At 46.4% G+C, this 17,944-nt stretch overlaps 2 protein-coding genes across 3 annotated transcripts in view; both read right to left on the minus strand.

Annotated features, from left to right (window-relative positions):
- Positions 1 to 2,575, minus strand: part of LOC119464516 (CUGBP Elav-like family member 2) — a 521,231-nt gene extending 518,656 nt beyond the window's left edge. The window contains exon 1 of one of the 2 annotated variants that reach the window (XM_049655498.1): positions 2,428 to 2,575. The gene's annotated coding sequence lies outside the window, so the exon portion shown is untranslated. Of the gene's footprint in view, positions 1 to 1,680; positions 1,806 to 2,427 lie in introns of those variants that run through there. The other variant, XM_049655499.1, reaches the window with a different exon arrangement.
- Positions 2,576 to 2,855: 280 nt separating this feature from the next.
- Positions 2,856 to 17,944, minus strand: part of LOC119463970 (transportin-3-like) — a 59,308-nt gene continuing 44,219 nt past the window's right edge. Inside the window, exons 18-22 of the mRNA XM_037724793.2 lie at positions 16,572 to 16,666; positions 15,240 to 15,396; positions 9,323 to 9,490; positions 7,572 to 7,684; positions 2,856 to 6,526 (exon numbers count right to left, since the gene is read on the minus strand). Of these exons, the coding sequence (XP_037580721.2) occupies positions 6,466 to 6,526; positions 7,572 to 7,684; positions 9,323 to 9,490; positions 15,240 to 15,396; positions 16,572 to 16,666 (594 nt within the window). The 3' untranslated portion in view covers positions 2,856 to 6,465. The remainder of the gene's footprint in view (positions 6,527 to 7,571; positions 7,685 to 9,322; positions 9,491 to 15,239; positions 15,397 to 16,571; positions 16,667 to 17,944) is intronic.

The raw sequence follows: 17,944 nt of genomic DNA on the forward strand, positions 1-17,944 counted from the left end.
CCGAGGCAGGAGGAACCAAGCTTCATCAAAATTACTGACGACCAAGACTTTTATCATTCTATCGTTACTCTTTGTTTTGTATTACAAATCAATGCTCAAACATTTCCAGGCTGGCAAATGAACTTTTTCAGTAGCCATGCTCTAAAAGATGCCAAGACATTTCCAGGAAGATGTTTGTACGACATTTTCGCAATACTTAAAATCAATAGTTTTCCAGAATGTAGTACAGGCACTGCTTTCACGCTGAGTAAAGGAGAAGCCGCTCAACAAAGCGCGGATAACCAACAGTTTCGTTGATAAGAGGCAGTGATACACAAACACACACGACAAGGCATCGACATTTCCGTACAAGGAAAAACACACTGTGATTCACGGTATTTGCAGGCCCGGCGATACGCCCAATCTATCTACGTCCGCACTGCAGCAGTTAAGACAAAAATGCAAAAGGCTAACACGATGACGCGCACGAGACCGCTGCTGGGACGTGTCACGCGTGCAACTTCAGAGATCGGCGCGCGATCGAGACGGAAGCCGCGTTCTCGGCATCACGCACGACCTCGGCCCCGTCCGTCGATTGACCGTGGCATTCGAACCCGCGTTGCTAAACAAGGATCGCGAAACGAAGGCCGGGCTTCGGCCAAGCCCCGATGTGGCCGAGCCGATTTCCAAGTGAACGCGTGATTGCCAAATAAACTTGACACTATCACTCTCAAACACACCCCGTTTCGGATGGGAGCCGGACTGTGCACGATCTGTTGGGGGTAAAGAAACAGAAAGGCGATAGACATGCTTCGAGTTCCGAGGAATGCGTGACCACGACGAGTCAGCGTGCAATCCGAACCGGCGTGGCTCGTTTTAGCCGAAGGAGAATCTGCGAACGCGTGATCTATGGATAGACTCGTTTGACTGCCGTTTGTTTGAAGACTCCGTGCGGAAAACACGAATGCGGGTCTTCCCGAAGAACCTCGTGCAATCGACGTACGGAGGGGCCCTCCTCATTAGCCTAAAATGCAGTCTCTACGCGAACAACGCGGTTCACGCTAGAAAGAACGCCCGTAATCTTTTTTTTTTTTTTTTTTTTTTTTTGCCTTTTCCTCGACCCGGGTGTTTCGGAGATCGGCGGCCGTTCCGGGGCCGAAACGAAGCGGGCTTTTGTTTCCTCGAAAGAAAAAAAAATTGCGTAGCTTTTCGGCGTTTGCGATCAGCGCGAAACGCAGGCACAAGTAGACGTCGACGCATGTAGTACGAAGCGTGCTTGCCATTTACCCGGAATGCTTAGCCAACAAGAGCTAGGGGTCAAGCAACTCCGCCGCTTAAGGCACCGGTTGCTACCAGCTAGCGCGTTTCGCTACGAAGAGGTGGCTTTTTTTCTAGCTTTTTGTTTTTTTTTTTCGCTAACCGCAGAGAACGTATTGCTTCGCTTCGCACCGGGTCCCCTTCGCACCGGGTTGATCGGAAACGACGGCGAAGATCACTGCGCAGAAAGATACCGAAGACCGGCACCAATTGTGAAACGCCGAGGCTCGCGGAGAGCGGCAACTTTTTTTCTCAAATGCCATGCCATGCCGGCGGGCGCAGACCTTTAAACGTGCGACCCGATGCGCCGCCAAGGCACACCTCCCACGCGCTCGCCGGGCCGCACGGGTTAGGTATTAAAGAGATAGGTGAAAGGCACATTACCTACGGAGCACAAGGGACGTAGACAGACAACACACATAGACGCACAAACAAAACAACACTAGAAAAAACACCACGGACAACACCAAACAAAATGGCGTGGCGCAGAACTTTGCCGCTGGATGGCAGCACGAGAGGGGCAAAGAAACAAAACCAAAAACGAACTGAAAAGAGTTTCGCTCGTGGCGACCGCCACGCTCCCAGCGAGCGATGCTGCCTTCAACAAGTGCTTTCGTTCTGCTTCTCTAATCTTCGTTTTGTTGCGTTTTTCTGCTTTTTCGCGATGCCGCGCCACACAATATACGAAGACTTGTCTTCCAACGCGAAGCGGTATGCGAAAATACAAACGTCACCTTAGGGGCGCGCCAAGCGCTGGAAAGCGAAATAACGAGGTTGGAACAAATAAAACAAAACATCGAGGAGGCATCGAGAATCTTGTGACTTCATCATCGTCCTAGCGACAATATCGCAGCGATTTCCCGGGCATAACGTAAACGCAGATTTAGGCAGTGAAAGCGATCAGAGGAGTGCAACTACCATTTAGCCCGCTATCTGGCGTGCGATGAATCGTAGGATGAAAACGCAAGCTACATATACCGCGGCCTTTCTGCTTGCCGACCGCGAAAGCCACATGTGCGTCTGCGGAGTGCGTGCATACGCGACGCCACGGCGGTTGCCGCGTTGGCGCCTTGACGGCGCGTCGTTGTGAATCGCAAAACGCGCCAGAGAGTAGCGAGGACGTGTACGTACCACATTTAAAAGACGCCGGGACACACGGGAAAAACGATTCCGGCAGAACGGCGACACCAAAACAGCCACGAAAAGCAGACGATCGCACATAAACAGATACACGTGAAGCCGCATGCACGTATCCACACAGCCCTGCCCTCTCGGCTCTCCAACCGCAGTTTCGTACTCGACGAGGTTCCCGCCACAATCAGTATTTTTAAAATGACGCTCAAATATGACGCGTTCTAGCCGTTGGAATTAAACCTACGTTTCTCTTCTTAAAGCACCGAAGCACGCAATCTGCAGTAACTCTACGGCCACGCTCGCCGCTTGTGCTTCAAGTTTTAGGCCTAAGAGCAGCGATCGCGTTGCTACAATTGTTTAATTCATCATTGATAATGTCAGGTGTATGTTTTGTGACATTTCGAGAGAGGACAGGACAAACGAGGTGATATTTACATTTTTATAAAAACCAACAGTTCCCAAAGCATGAAACGAAACCGTAATCTTATATTTGTCTCAAATTGTCACATATTTACTAATATGAAGGGTGGAAATTACTTGTTGGCAGTACAATTAGAAAAAAAAAAAAAGGAAATTCTATAATACTTGCACAATGACCAGGAAAGTGCAGTCCTGAAAAATCCGTTTAGTACAGTCACCTCCCTTCAACTGAACATCAGTGAGCCTGTTAAGCATTTTTAATTAAATCATGTTAAAATTTTCAAACCGGTGCCTGTGAATGTTAAATATGTTTTTGTTTCAGCTCATACACCGTCAAGCTATTCTTCCTTAGCTTCTCACCTTGAGTTCATTCCCTAATTGGGACAAATAAGGCTGCTTTTTTGCCTTGAAATTTCTGTAGTATGAACCAATGGTCACATGTCCTGCGACGTCAAATTAAAGGAAGCCGACTGTACCAAAGCCATGCCAAACTGAAATAAATGGGCGAAAAGCAAAGAAAAACAGCTCTGCATGTGAAATGGCAAGAGCAAATGGGCACAGCAGATGCACAAGCATAACACAGTTATCAAAATTCTCATTAGCTGAAGTGGCCCCAATGCCACAGCTCCCAAACTTAGAAACATCTTTATTGTACTACAAAATATAACACGTTGCAGCACTATACGAAAATATGCACATTATAATGCCTGAACCTCAGTGCTAGAAGTGAGGTTAGGCCTACCTCCCGCAGTCATGAAGGCATGCACAAGTCTTCCAAGTTATGGGAGCATCAGCATTTTTAAAAAACGTGTGCTGCAGACATACCTAGAACACAGAGACAACCTTCCCTCCATTACGGAATGATCTTATTGTAGTGATGCAACCATCTGGCCACCTTTTACAGTGCAGCACAGTTACAGGTGAAATGCACATGCCTCAAAAATTGCCTTTCCTGAAAAATGAGCACATTCCTCTCCAGGACATCCTACACTTGTAAGGTCTAGCATGCTGTTAGACGGGGCACCATGTTTATCACGTTATACAAAGTCAGTAGGCTGCTAGTAGGCATAACGCACCCCCCCGTGGAAGCCTTGGTAGTAAAATCTTCCTACTAAATTCTAGTTCCACTTACAACCGATATGATGCAGCTTGCATGGGCTTACATTAAGAAGCAATTTCCAAACCAAGCAAAGCACTTACTAAAACCAGCACCAGACCACTTGTCTATACTGCTCCAAACTTGGCCCCGCGATGATGCGCCCTCCGAGAGTTCTAAACCAGCGACTACAGGGTCCACACGGTTTTTCTGCACTTTGCATCCCGAGGAAACCAAGACACTGAAATAAGTGCTACGTCTAACAAGCACTCCATTCAGTTGATTCAGCCAAGAGCTTTGCAGTTGCCGATTTCTGGCATACGACGGGCACGTAGCCCGTTTTGCATCCAGAGGAAACAGATATTACACTGAAATCAGTAGCAACTGAAATTAGTGCTACGTCTTACAAGCACTCAATTCACATCACTCAACCAAAATCTCTGCAGTTGAAAACATCTGGCATATGACGAGCAGGCAGCCCCCATTTCATGGAGACTGGTGAAAGTCACAACCGAAGCAGTCCAGTTCAGACATTTCAAAACAAAATGATGTGACTGTCAGGCTGACAGTGGTGAAGCATTCGGCACTGCTTGTAAATTAATACCCTCCAATGTCGCAGCAATGCATATGCATCATGCCGTCTACAAATGCCTGTCACTATCATGAAAAGTGCCCAGTTGAAGCAGTTACTAGAAGAAAAAAAAAAACTACCTTCAGTGCTTGAAGAAAGGAACCATAATTGCTACCATTGTGAAGCAACGCACGGTAGGCAGAAACATTCACCCATCGTTCCACACTCGTTACATTCTGTGCTCAGTAGCTGATCAACTATGCAAAGGCATAGCACCAAAACATAACCATGCATCAAGACCCACGAAGCTTGTCACTCCAACAAGTGCATAGAAATTACACACAAATCCTTCAGAAAATTTGGTCTTGTTAATCCATCACAGCTTTACCATTGCTTGGAACATCTCCTGGCCTTATAATCTTCCAGTAAAAAAAAAAAACTAACAATCACCTCAAGTTCATCAGACATCCTGCATTTTCGTACACACCGCCGCCATCAGACTTAACCGGAACACGTGACCATGTGACCACAGCCACGTGACACGTGACCATGTGACCACAGCCACGTGACTCGTGTAGCTCTAGCAAATGCTGCACATGCTCATGTGGCACAAGTAAACAGCAAACGTAGTCCCACATTTTGCCAGCTTTCGCCATGGCGATCACGCCCAGTATTGACCGATGCTATATGTCGACCCTAGATGCTGTCTTGGAATTAGCAGCCAATACTTTAGCAACGCAAAGCATGCACTTGGTAGTTCGGGTCAACCCTGATGGCAGCAGTGCCAGCATGGTCATCGCAAGCAAGCATAACATAAAGGTATGTCATCAGCATGTGACACATACTTAAATCATGACACCAAAAAGGAGGTCTCTCGCCAACTTTCAGCACCATGACCAAAAAAACACCCGGTGCTTGAGGAGCCAGGCAATTCAACAACAGTCTCCAACAGCTTCAACATCTTTGTGGCATTAAAAAACCTCATATGCTAAAACTATTCTCAGCCATGCAACTTTCTTCTAACTTTAAAAGAAAATCAAACCCCAAAATCCCTACCTATTAAAGCCACAACATTAATAAACTTCATGCGAAAGTATTAGTCGCACCTTTCCCCATTACACAAGCTGTGCCAGCGCCTTGCTAGGAAACTGAAGACGCCTATTAATTACAATGTAAAGCTTTACGTGTAGGCCAACAGAACAAAATTTGAGGCACATATGTACACAACACTACCTCATGGAAAGGTCTCGCATCTGCACACACACTTGCAACAGTCTACAACAGGTATAAAAGAAGCACTGCTTTGAGCATTCCATGTAGCAACATGACCCTTCCTGAAATTTCAACAACTCAATGAAAGCAAGAAAACAAAAAAGCAATGACTTAGTGTTCAGCATGCAAGGTGGCACGAGTGATGGGTTTAAGAGCACAGCCTTTAACAGAAGGCCACAATATCTCGGGCAAAACAAATCCAAGCCAGATGCAAGCTGTAGCCAAGGTCAATCGTACAAATAGGACACTTGCCCAAGATGGAGTTAAAGGAAACCACCAACTCTCAAAGCCAGAGTGAGTAAGAATGAGTTGTGTCGTGGCGAACAAGAGAACAGGTCATACATATGAACAGGCCACTTGGGAACGGCACTGGGCTCACACACTTGTGTCTGCAACCAACAGCTCCGTTTCAAACAGATGAATACAGAAAATAATAATAATACGAACAATACTTCCCAGGAAGCATTGCATCACTACTTTTCTCCAGAACTTTACAATGTCCACAAGATGACACTGGACGACGCAGCTCACAGACGGTGAGACGAGCTGTCAACACACGAGGAGGAAAGGAGGGGTAGAGGGTGGGAGGGGGGGGGGGAGGAAAGGCCAAAATAACGATCAAAGAGCTCCACCACAACTGTAAGAATAGTCCTGTGAGACTTTTTGCACATGTTGCTCATCGGTACAGCCTAGAGAAGTCCCGTAGTGATGTGGAAATGCTCCTCATGTGCTCGGCACTGCATGAAAAGAGAGAAAAAGAAACAGGGAGACACCTGTAAATACTGCATAATACAAAAATACTAATGCTTTTACTTATCTAAGACCCACCATCATGTAACACCCCTCTGTTTGTAGGTAAAAAATGTGAAAAAAAAAAAAAAAATGTTTCACCAAAGACGTCCAGAATTCATGACGTCCAGTATTCATTGATACTGGAGGTAAATGTTTTGAGGCTGCTGCAACATTGAACAGCATGGACGGCACCGTGAACGACACCCTTTGGGAATGTGCTGGTGAGGTGGTAAGCTCCGCTGACAACGGCAGCAACATTGAGAGCGGGAACAATGGACAACTGAAGCAGAATTCAAATTTGATCAGTGGTGCTGAATCTTTTTTGTAATGTTTGCATTATTCTGCACATCCCATGCGGCAGCGAGCTCAGGTTTAGTAAGTAGTCATACGCCCAACTCATGTAAGAGCAGCGCCTTGCCAACATTCACAAAGAAATCAGAGTGATTCAATCGAGTGAACACAGTGCTTTAGGCCTTGCGTGCTTATAGAAGTGCGACCAGACATGAACTGTACCCAGGTGCGCAAAATTGCCAGGAAATGCGGACAATAGCGAAAATACATACTGGTGCAGTCGGCGTCATGAAAATCACAGGGCGCAAGCTCTCGGAAGAATCTGAGTGTTTCCATAGCCTGGGATGCAGGCTATGGAAATAGCTTGCATTCCCAGGCCGTCCATGGTGGTAAATATTGCAGCAGCTTCAAAACATTTACCTCTAGTATCAACAAATAAATAGAAGCGCTCGGCATACACGACTTTTGCTACTAAACCGCTGGTTGATCTCCACTCAAATTTCACAGAGTTACCATTCTACATCAAGTTTAGTTTAACATGTTTTCAGGCATTACTTAACAGCATCAGCATCCAACGAATGCAAGGTCAAAAACAAAACATGTAGCAGCTTGACAAAGTTCTTTTGTGTGTGTGTGTGTGCACATACCACTTTGGTATAATTTTATACAAAGAAAAAAAAAGCAAAAAAAAAAGCCTACCTAGTAACTGTGGACAGGAATTCCTGCAGCTGTGCTGGCGTGGCTGTGACAGCTCCACCACTGCTGTGCGTTGGTAGAAGCTTCAGAGCGTTCTCCAACCATGTTGTCAGTGCCTGGCAGACAGAAGTGCAGGGCAGGCAGAATCACAAATGCTGTCGTGCGTCAACCAATGCAGCTGAACTTCGTCATAACGTTGAACACAATGCAACAAATTATCAGGTACAACAAAGCAAATGTAACACCTGGCTGGCCACGCTTTATAACAGTGGGCTTTCTACGGCTGCATACAACAAAACCGCAGATCCACGATCCGACGCAACAATTGGTAGCAGCAAAGCTAAAATTTATTTGCTCACAGCACAAAATAAGTATTCTGTGCCCAGAAATTGTAAATTCTCAGCAAGAGTAACCTAATGGCAGTGTTCGGCATTTCTGAATGATCTAGAACTGAGGTTTGAAGAGCGCGAATAAAACAAGGACATGAAGAAACAAGTACACAAACAAGCGCTCGTATTTGTTTCTTCGTGTTCTTGTTTTATTCGCCCTGTTCAAACCTCAGTTCTAAATCATGAACCAACTAGCCCTCATCAAGACCTTACTGAATGGTCTACTATCATGTAAAAGTGCCCACTCTGAACGCGCGTGCATATTTTGGCTGGCGGCTTGGCTAAGGCATGGGCAAGGCAGCCAGTGTGCTTATACTCGCACTGCCATTGCATTGTTTTGAATGGCTGACACGGTTGCATGTCACGCTGCACAAGAGCGAAATGCGGAGAGTTCATGTCTCATGTCACCACTTGCCCAAGTTAGTTTGCTCAGTGCGAGCTCAGGCAAAGCTTTTGTTGGCCCATTGATAGTTAATGGGGCGGACATATGTCAATGCACCTGTACTTCTCTTGCACAGACCCGTTTGCGCATTTGTTTTCATTAACACCATTGTGTTAACTCTAACATCAAATATAAGATATGTAAAGGCGTTTATCAGACACCAGCCGTTTGGGCCGACCGTTGTTTCAGGGGCCGAGCTCTCAGCACGAGCCGCGTTTTTCGAGGAAAGTGCAGGAGGGATCGACCCACTAGAAGGGCTGCAGAGCATGACCTACTATGGTGTTCGTATCCTTCGCTACAGATATAACGAAAGTATTTTAGTGCTAGATGCGACTTCGCTTGAACGAGGTCTGACTGTACCTCGACAGAGACTGTTGTGTCATAGTGTGCGTCCTTCAGTGCATGTGTCTGTGGCAGTACAAGTCATTTATGCCGTGATTGCTGCTGATATAAAAAAATGCAGCCACGCTTGCATCAATTGTTGTTTTTGTTTCGATACAGGCAATGAACGTTGTTCTGGCAGAAGCCTGTGGTATTCCCATGCCACTGAGGTGATAAGATAATAACGACAAAAGATAATAAAACACGATTTGCATTGCTGCCTACGCAAAAAAGGTCAATGGTTCTATACAAAGCTCAACTAATGGTCTAGAATTTCCTTCATTTCCATTTGTTCCCTTGACCGATGGTGGATCGTGTTTGGCTACACTGCTAAGCACTACTACAACCTAGCTCAGACGTGGTCTGCACTGCCCGTTAGCACAGTCAAGCCTCTATGAACTAATTATTGGGTTAACGAACTAAGTGCAAAATGTTTCTTGCCGACATCAGCACGTAACAAATATATGCTCATAACGAATTTCAGCTATGACAAGGTTGGGCTTCATTTCAAGACTAACAGCAATCAGCTTTGCTGCCCTCACCTGCCGATCAAACTCGATCAACTCGTAGAGCACCTCAGCCACATCGGGCAAGAGTGCGGTGGGCAGGCAGAAGATGGAGGACTGGATCAGAGTGGTCACAATCGTCTGGCCCTGGCTGGACAGCAAGGATCCAACAAGCGACTGCCGCTCCGCGAAGTCCGGTGTCTCCTGCAAGCACCAGCATACGACACAGCTACAGGCGATATCAAAAACATGGCGGCCGTGGCATATTTCCGGCTCCTGCATTGCTTCCGACGATGCTTCCGTCCGCAATGGCATGGCCTTCGAGATCGCTTTTTAAAGCAAAGCTTTCTTTCTTTCTTTGACTCTTCCCCCCACTTTACAGGTGCTGACTGCTGGCTGATGCTGTCTTGTCGAGTTGTGCGTCCGAATAGACAACTTAGGCAATGGGTGTAGGAACTGGGTATGCTAACATACCGCATGTGCCCGGCAGCGTAACCAGGAATTTTTTTTTTTTTTTGGAGGGGGGGGGGGGGGGGTGCTCGCGCTTGACCGGGTAGGTGGAAGAGGGCACGCAGGTGTTGTCCATGTCATTTTATGCCAGATACCCTGGGGTGCCTCGCATGAGATTGCCGTGGCCCTTCCGATTTCTGGACCATTTGACAGGTCATGAATGATGCCGATTGTACCCTTTCCTTTTCAACGACAGTGGCTGACATTAGGAGAAAAAAAATGGAGCTGGGCAGGCCGTGTAATGCGTAGGATGGATAACCGGTGGACCATTAGAGTTACAGAATGAATTACAGTTACAGAGGACGGCAGAAAACTAGGTGGGGTGATGAAGTTAGGAAATTTGCAGGCGCAAGTTGGAATCAGCTAGCGCAAGACAGGGGTAATTGGAGATCGCAGGGAACGGCCTTCGGCCTGCAATGGGCATAAGAATAGGCTGATGATGATGAATGATGCTAAACTTGACAATGAAAAGGCCCCTGTTCGTTACTGTCGACACAACCGTGCCTACGTGCGAATCGGTGATCGAGTCACACGATACACTGCTCACGCTTTTGTCTATACTGCAGACTGACCTTCACGAGCTGACGATAACCCAGAAAAGTCACCTAACCGTAAAGCTAGGAAAACCCTTCTGTATTTTGGAGTAAAATTGGAAAGAAATACTTTTTATGTAAGAAGACTGCCACAAAACAGAGGTCCAGTGTTAAGCTGAAAATCTCATAGGATATTCTGTACAACATAACTTCACTACTACTTCAGCTTCAGGAGCAAAAAAAGTACTTGATTCTATTCAACAAATGTTATACTGATTAAAAAAATAAATTTCCGGACCTTCATATAGAACTAAGCCGCAATCAGTGCTTGCATACTAATTCGGTGTTCCCTTCAACAAATGTAGACCATACTGTACATCTTAAACGGAAAATGAGACATTCACTCAATCGTAGCAATTGCTACAAAGGAAACCCGTACGGGTTCCTCGAAAGAAAAGCCTCACAGTTGAAGTGATTGAAGTACTTGAAGTACATCTTGATGCCTATGCACTCAAGTTACTGATAGCTTGGAACACTCATGTTATGCAACGATAGTAGACTCCCGAGCATGTGCGGCACCATGTTTTCTAGCACAAAATTTGTACGTACAGTTAAACCCACTTATAACGATCCCAGGTATAACAATCTATCGGTTATAACAAACATATTGAGGTGACTACAGGTGACACTATTTCCCAACATTTATGATTTTTCGACCCTGCCTATATTTAAACTATGTCAAGATATAATGAACATTTTCAAAAGCATCGTACTGTTACAACGAACACTTCAGACCCGGTCGCTGTAAAAGGAGGGCACACACGAAGTTCCGAAGCACGGAAGCGCGACCGAATTGGGCGAACAGGAGCCATGCCAAACAACCGTCCATCGCGATGCACCCAGCAACCTTTACACTCACACAGGCAATAATCAAAGTGCCATTCATTCCATTCTTTCAGGTGTGCGCAGCACACTGAACCAAAGTGAAAGAGACCTTGCTGCAGCCATCCTCCGGCCTAAATCCCGCAGGTAACACCATGCTCGACGCAGCCACAGTGAAAAAAATTGAAACTAAATAAATACTGTAATGAAGAAAAAAGCTCCAATCAGCCAAGCACACTGAAAGCACTCTGTCCGTCCGGCCTAGTCCGAGATGGCTGAAAAGTTCAGCTTCAAAGTTCCAGCACTGATGGTGTCGTACCCCGCAAGTCATCAATTGTAAATGTGTCCAGTCACAGCGTAAGGGAAGATAGGAGTGATTGGACACGGTGCAGAGAAAGCCGGCCGAGTAAGAAAAAAGGCGCTGCAGACGTGCCTGACTGACTGGTGCTTTTTTCTTCGTTACAGTGAAACCGTATGAAGCCAACAAACAATAGCTCCAAGAAAAGCACAGGGTAAATTAAACATGTTTACCTACTGGACTGTTAACTAGCTCAGGAGGTAAAATCTGTGACAGGTTTGGTATTTCTAATAGAGAAAAGGGAAATAAAAATGAAACAAAATCGCAACTTGTTGCTGGTGGGAGCCCACATTGTGTGTGCAGGAGAGTACTCCCAAGAAATTTTTGAGGGGCGAACATCTTGCAACTGAGAGAGAGGAGGGGGGGGTGTTACACATCCAACTAAGCCTCTCTCTATCTCTCCAAGTTTTCCTTCTTTCAATGCGACCATTTTTGAATTGTAAACTAACCAATCCTACATTTTGGACGCACTAACAAAAGTAACGTGATCCAGTGACGCATCCTACCGCTATCGGCAAACTTCACCACGAAAAAGAAGTGCACAACTCACCGCTGTCAAAATGCATGTAACATGTGCGGGCGATTCATATCTGCATCAGCCAATGGGAGCCCTTCCTGTGTGCGCGTGGCAGCAGTAACAAATTGCAATGCTAGTTTTCTTCATTTTTCGTTCTCTTCTTTTGGTTTTATTTCTGCACTGCAAAATATGTTGCTGCGGCTATCTGAAGCTCAGATATCTTCCCTTTATGATGGTTCCAAAACGGCACCATTGCGTCAACCGATAGTCCCTCAAGCCACGTGCCCGATTTTCTACCAGATTTTTGTCAACACGCAGTGGTGGCACCGTGGGGTGTGCAGTACCTGGTAGGCAGTATTTTAACTACGGCTACGGCTGTCCCTCCATTCAGTTCCTTGGATATTGGGCGGGGAACTGCCACACCGGGTCATGACACAGTGCCGGCACAGTTAACATGCCACATGGACACCTGATAACCCCTGTGAAATTTAAAAACTAATATAAAAATCCCACAAACACGACAAGGGGGTCGAAGGAATAGCACGAATTTTTAGTGTCTGTCCTAGGCACACACACACCTTTTGTGGGATACATAGCATTCCCGTAATGACCATTCACCTTTACACACAGCACACAAGCTCCAGCAGCGGCAAACTTAGAAGAGCAGATACCAACAAGCAACACAGTGTTTTTAGATCACAGTGACTTTTTCAGCAACTTGGCTGTTGCTGATTTTGTGTGCTTCAGAAAATGGTGTGAATAAACTTCTCGAAGCAAGTACCCGTGCAGATACGGAGATTTGCATTGCCACAAGAAGACGGTGCAGGTATCATAATTTCTTTATAGCGTGCATTGCAGAGGAAAGGGGGGAGCGAGCTCGCCGTAAAGCGATCAAGTGCATGCAAAGGAAGAGGAGGAGAGAAAGTGTGTGTGTGGGGGGGGGGGGGGGCAGGTTGGCACGCCCGTCTCCTTTTCCAGCATGGCCTTGACTGTGCATGGCTGTCAGCATGGCCAAGCACGTAAACAGCCCACCCACCGTTTCAGAGGTAATCTGCCGCCGAGATGGCATGGCTTCATGTGCGCTGTCTTCCCGCGCATTTAGTACTGGAGATTGCATCTTTTCGAGTTTCGGAGGCACATTGAAGAGCGAGGGAGAGGCAGACGACACTATCGGCCGCATGGGCGAAGTGTACACGAAAGCATGTCTGGCTTTGTTTCGTACCGCCGATGTGAAGATATCATTGACATGACGTGACACCGTATCTTCCACCGCCGACTCTCATTCAACAAAAGGAATTTTTATCTCATTCAACTTTAATTTTTCATAGTGCTCGATAATTTGGAAAATTTTGCCGCCCCTCCCTGGCCCCTCCTGTGTTTGCATAGAAGGTCGAATTCTAATTTAGCGAAATTTCAGTATAACGAAGTTTAACTGTATAAGTGAGTTCTCACGCGCTTCACAAGTACAATTGGTAAGTTTGCTGGCAGTTCGATGATTCATCACCAACACCGCATGGGCATTTTCACAGAAAACCTGGTCATACAGCCCCTTGAGGCCCCACGCAAGCAGCGTTGCGCGCTGCTCTCCATCACAGCAGCCGTACAAGATCCTAGCTGACCTCCAAAGTGGAGCTGGTACAGTATAAACCACTTATAACGTAACCGCTTATAGTGCAGGACCGGATATAATGCGGTCTTTTCAGACTCCCGTTAATTTTCCCATAGCACTCCATGTATAACCGTATCGCTTATAGTGCAGTTGCGGGAAACGAAATACCGGTTACAGTGCGGCTGCCTGGGAGCACGGAAGTCAGCGGAGACGGCGAACGCTCCCCTCAAACGGGCGCCCCAAGTAGTGCTCGAGGAAGAAAGAGAGACGAAGTGGAGGAGAAGGGCACGTGGTGCGAACGAACAGCCAGTGAGGCTGAAACTAGAATCTTGAGTGTGAGTCGTGAAATGTCCAGCGAGCATAGCGAGCGAGCGCCACGAAACTGCCAACGCCGGCCAATGCTCGCTTCACGATAACGGCAGTAAACGAAGCTTCAGGAAGCGGGCGGCGCTGGCACGGCACGGCGAAGGGTGCATGCGGAGACCGTGGAATGTGAGGGAGGAGGGCGGCAGGGAAGCGGATTTCGCCTCGGCAACTCCGCCGCTTCGGTGGCTCCCCTCGCCCTCTCTCGTAGCTCCTTCACTTTCGACTGTCGCCGTGGGCAGTTTCGTTGGCGCCGCTGCTTCCCTCTGCGCCGTAGCCGCAGCGTGCAAGGTCAACACGTGACTAGAATGTAGAGGAAGCATAAAGGAGAAAGAAGGGTTCACTGCCATTTTCTACGCGTGGCTACGGTAGCGTGGCTGAGACGTAGGCACGTACACGCATGTTCCGGCGCAACGCAGAATCGGCAACCTTGCCATTTGAGAGAGAGTAAAATTTCCACCGCATTTTTTTTTTTTTTTTTTTTTTTTTGTTCGCGCGCGACATTGAGGGGTCTCTAAGCTTTTACTCTATGGTGGTGCCGGAGCAATGCCGGTCAGAGGCGCCGCCGCCTGATTTTGTTCGAATTAACGAGATTCGACTGTAAATTGAATGCAAACGTTCTAGCCGCATTCCTCGACTGTCACATACGCGTGGCGGCTCGGCGCACGTGTTTTGCATATTAGCGGGCCTTGAAAATATTAACTTTGGTTATAGTGCGGTACCGCTTATAGTGCGAATATTCGCGACTCCGGCGACTTACGTTATAAGCGGTCTACACTGTATAATGCAATGTGAGAAGCAAAAATTACGCATTACTAGCTAAAAAAAAAAGACCTGCAAAGTAAGTGTTCCTATACCTGAGAGGTGTACTCAAACTAACCATTATTTTATAATCACTGATAATTACGCTTCAAAAAAAATAAAAAAATTCGGGACTCTGATGGAAGTTCCACTGCTGGCCAATAGCAAGCACACTGGCCTTCACCACCGCACAAGAACAGCTGAAAAACTCCCCTTAACAGCTTAGCTGTAAAACTCGAGAGAGTGGCAGGTATGCACATGACCTTCAAACAACATGCGCTGGCACAGCTCTGACAGGTCTGACAAATTAAGAGTGTGCAATGGCAGTTTGCTGCAACATGCAACAACAATCAACCACATGAAGCAGGTGTGGCACGCACCTTCTTGGACCGTCCGCAGTGAATGAGGTCGCAGAGGAACTTCATCACCGACGTGTTGGCTTCCCGGTGGTCCAGAGGACAGGCAGCGAGAGCACACTGGATGATACCCGACAGGGCGGGGTTCTTCAGGAACACCACAGGCATCCGCTGAATGTACCTGAAGGAGTGAGAAGTCGAGATATTAAAAAATTGTACCCACAAAGCAATTTTTATTCGTAGGAACAGTCTAGTCACTGGCTGGCAGCTCTTTTCTCACCTCTCTGCCTATCAGGACTTTCTGCAACTTGTTCTTACAAGCCAGTTTTTATGCGCAAATGGTCTTGGAATTCTGGGTCCAAAGCACCCAACCTATGAACTTCAGCGAAACATTCCTTGTCAGAATGATTTGAGGATTTACAAGACCATGGCACAGGAAATTGAGCATTATATAAAGTAGAACCTCGTTGACACGATCCCCTTTCATCTGATTTCCCAGCATCAACGTTCGTGACTGAGGCACATGTCTTGTGCTGCAACAATTTGTGCAACGCTTCGCCTTACACATTACATCTCCCATCTGTGGTGGTAATGCTTGTGGCATGTAAAGGCTGTCACATGAGAGCATTCAATTCATCGTCATGTGAGACCATTCAAGGGCCCATTACAATTAAACCCCTTTTGAATTGTTTAATTCACAAATCAAAGAATACAAACCTGCACTTACACAACTCATTCAAAAACAGAATGCTTTGTCAAAAATAGAAAAAGAAACCAGCTTTCGCAGGTGGCGGCACTCGGTTTTGCCGTTCCGGATATTATGGATTGAAAAACGCTGTTCTTTTGCGATTTCCGCTATATGTTTCGGCACCTTGGCTGATACAAAAAACTTTTTAGAGCACTTCTACATGATTTCGGAATCGAATACAAAAACGCTTACAGAAACTGAAAATGCGATTTACAAAAAAATCTTGACCATCTTTCGTGATGCGAAAGCTAGGTCCCCCTTTAATCGTGACATCAAAAAGAAAGTTCAGCCAATATGGCAAAATGCAGCCACCACAGTAACAAATCGAACCTGTGATCTCGAGCTCACTAGTGAATGCCAGCAGAGCAAACACAGCATGCAAACTAAGCAAAAAAAGTGACAGGGATTTCAAGAGGTTGAAGGTAGGCAATCTTTTGAGCAAAACTGTAGGCCCCCATGACAAACAAGTGCACCATGAAGCATTTTGGTCTGCTTTTCATGTGTGAACATCTCACGAGTTCAATGTCTGAACTCATGACTGGGAAGCCTTATCCGCTTATGACGAGAAAGTGCTTCAAGACCCCTCAAAGGCGAAGCAGGCCACTAACCTCGTGCATAGCCTGAACAAGTCGTCGACTGTGTCAGGGTGGTTGCGCAGGGCATCGGCATTTGCCAGCAGCCTGAAGGCTGGACCACAAAACGCCTGCATCATAAAACGAGAGAATTAGAACAAGGAAATGAATAAACGAATGCAAATGAGGCACTGAAAGAAACTGAATTATAATGCACATTAATGGAACACGGAGAGGTTACTTTAACAACCTCACATAATGTGAAAAGGAAAGTATAGCTAACCCTCGTTATAACAAATAGTGCAAACACTCCAAATAACTTCCACATAGACACAACTCAACAGATTTATGACAAACAACCAATTTACGATTTCACTATTTCAATTTAAAATGCTGTCCTCGTCAGTCAGTCTTTGTTGTGATCACAATGGAAGTAACAAGGCCGAAGACATTTTACAAAATGAGGTCACGAAGTAAAACCACCAAACTCGGACCTCATGAGCAATTTGTACAGGTAAATTAATAGGAGCAGAACCAGTACAAGTGCAATTACGTCTGCGTTTCATTGGCCTCCTCCATCTTATGCCCTGCCAATTTCCACATCACATTACGCCATCTAGTCCCCAGCGGTCCTCGACTGCACTTAACGTCCTTTGGGACGCATTCTGTTACTCGAATACAGACTGGTTATCGGCTCTATACATTACCTTACCTGCCCGACTACAGTAAAAGCTTGTTAATTCGCACCTCATTATTTCGAACTTTTGGATAATTCGAATTGACTGTCACGGTCCGGACACGCAGAATAGCGTCTATGGGTAAACCAACTCGTTATGTCACACACACATCATCTCCTCCATCATAATTCGAACTGCACGCCGCCGCTCAGTAATTAAAAAAAAAAAAAGAGGAACCCGCAATAATTGGCTGTGATGATAGCGCTAACCGAAAACAGAAACAAAACGGAACAAGTGCCGTCCCCTGGAGCGTTTTGTCAGCCGAAAAAGAGCGGGCATGGCCTCCGAGACAAAAAGATAGCGCGGTCGCTACATAGAGCAGGGGCTACTGGAAGCCAAGCCTGGCCAAACCAATGGAAAACCCAACATGGCAGCTTCCACGATTGGGTAGCGTGGCATGCGGGGCTCAGAACAAGCGATTTAGTCCGGAAAATCTAACTTTGGGGCCTAAATTCGTCCGAAAAATCGGTCGCAAAATTGCATTAGCTCTGTGGGAACCCTGACAATGCATTTATGAAGTCCGGAATATCCATCAAATCCAAAAAATCCATCGGCGACTGTAATGGAAGTGCTCGGTGTCTGGCACCTATTTTTTAGCTTCAAGGAGGGTGAAGATGAAGCTATGCGTCATGTTCGCGCTTTGGAAGACAAACTGATGGCTATCGCTTTCAA

This window comes from Dermacentor silvarum, chromosome 9 (assembly GCF_013339745.2).
Source record: "Dermacentor silvarum isolate Dsil-2018 chromosome 9, BIME_Dsil_1.4, whole genome shotgun sequence".
Lineage (NCBI taxonomy): Eukaryota > Metazoa > Arthropoda > Arachnida > Ixodida > Ixodidae > Dermacentor > Dermacentor silvarum.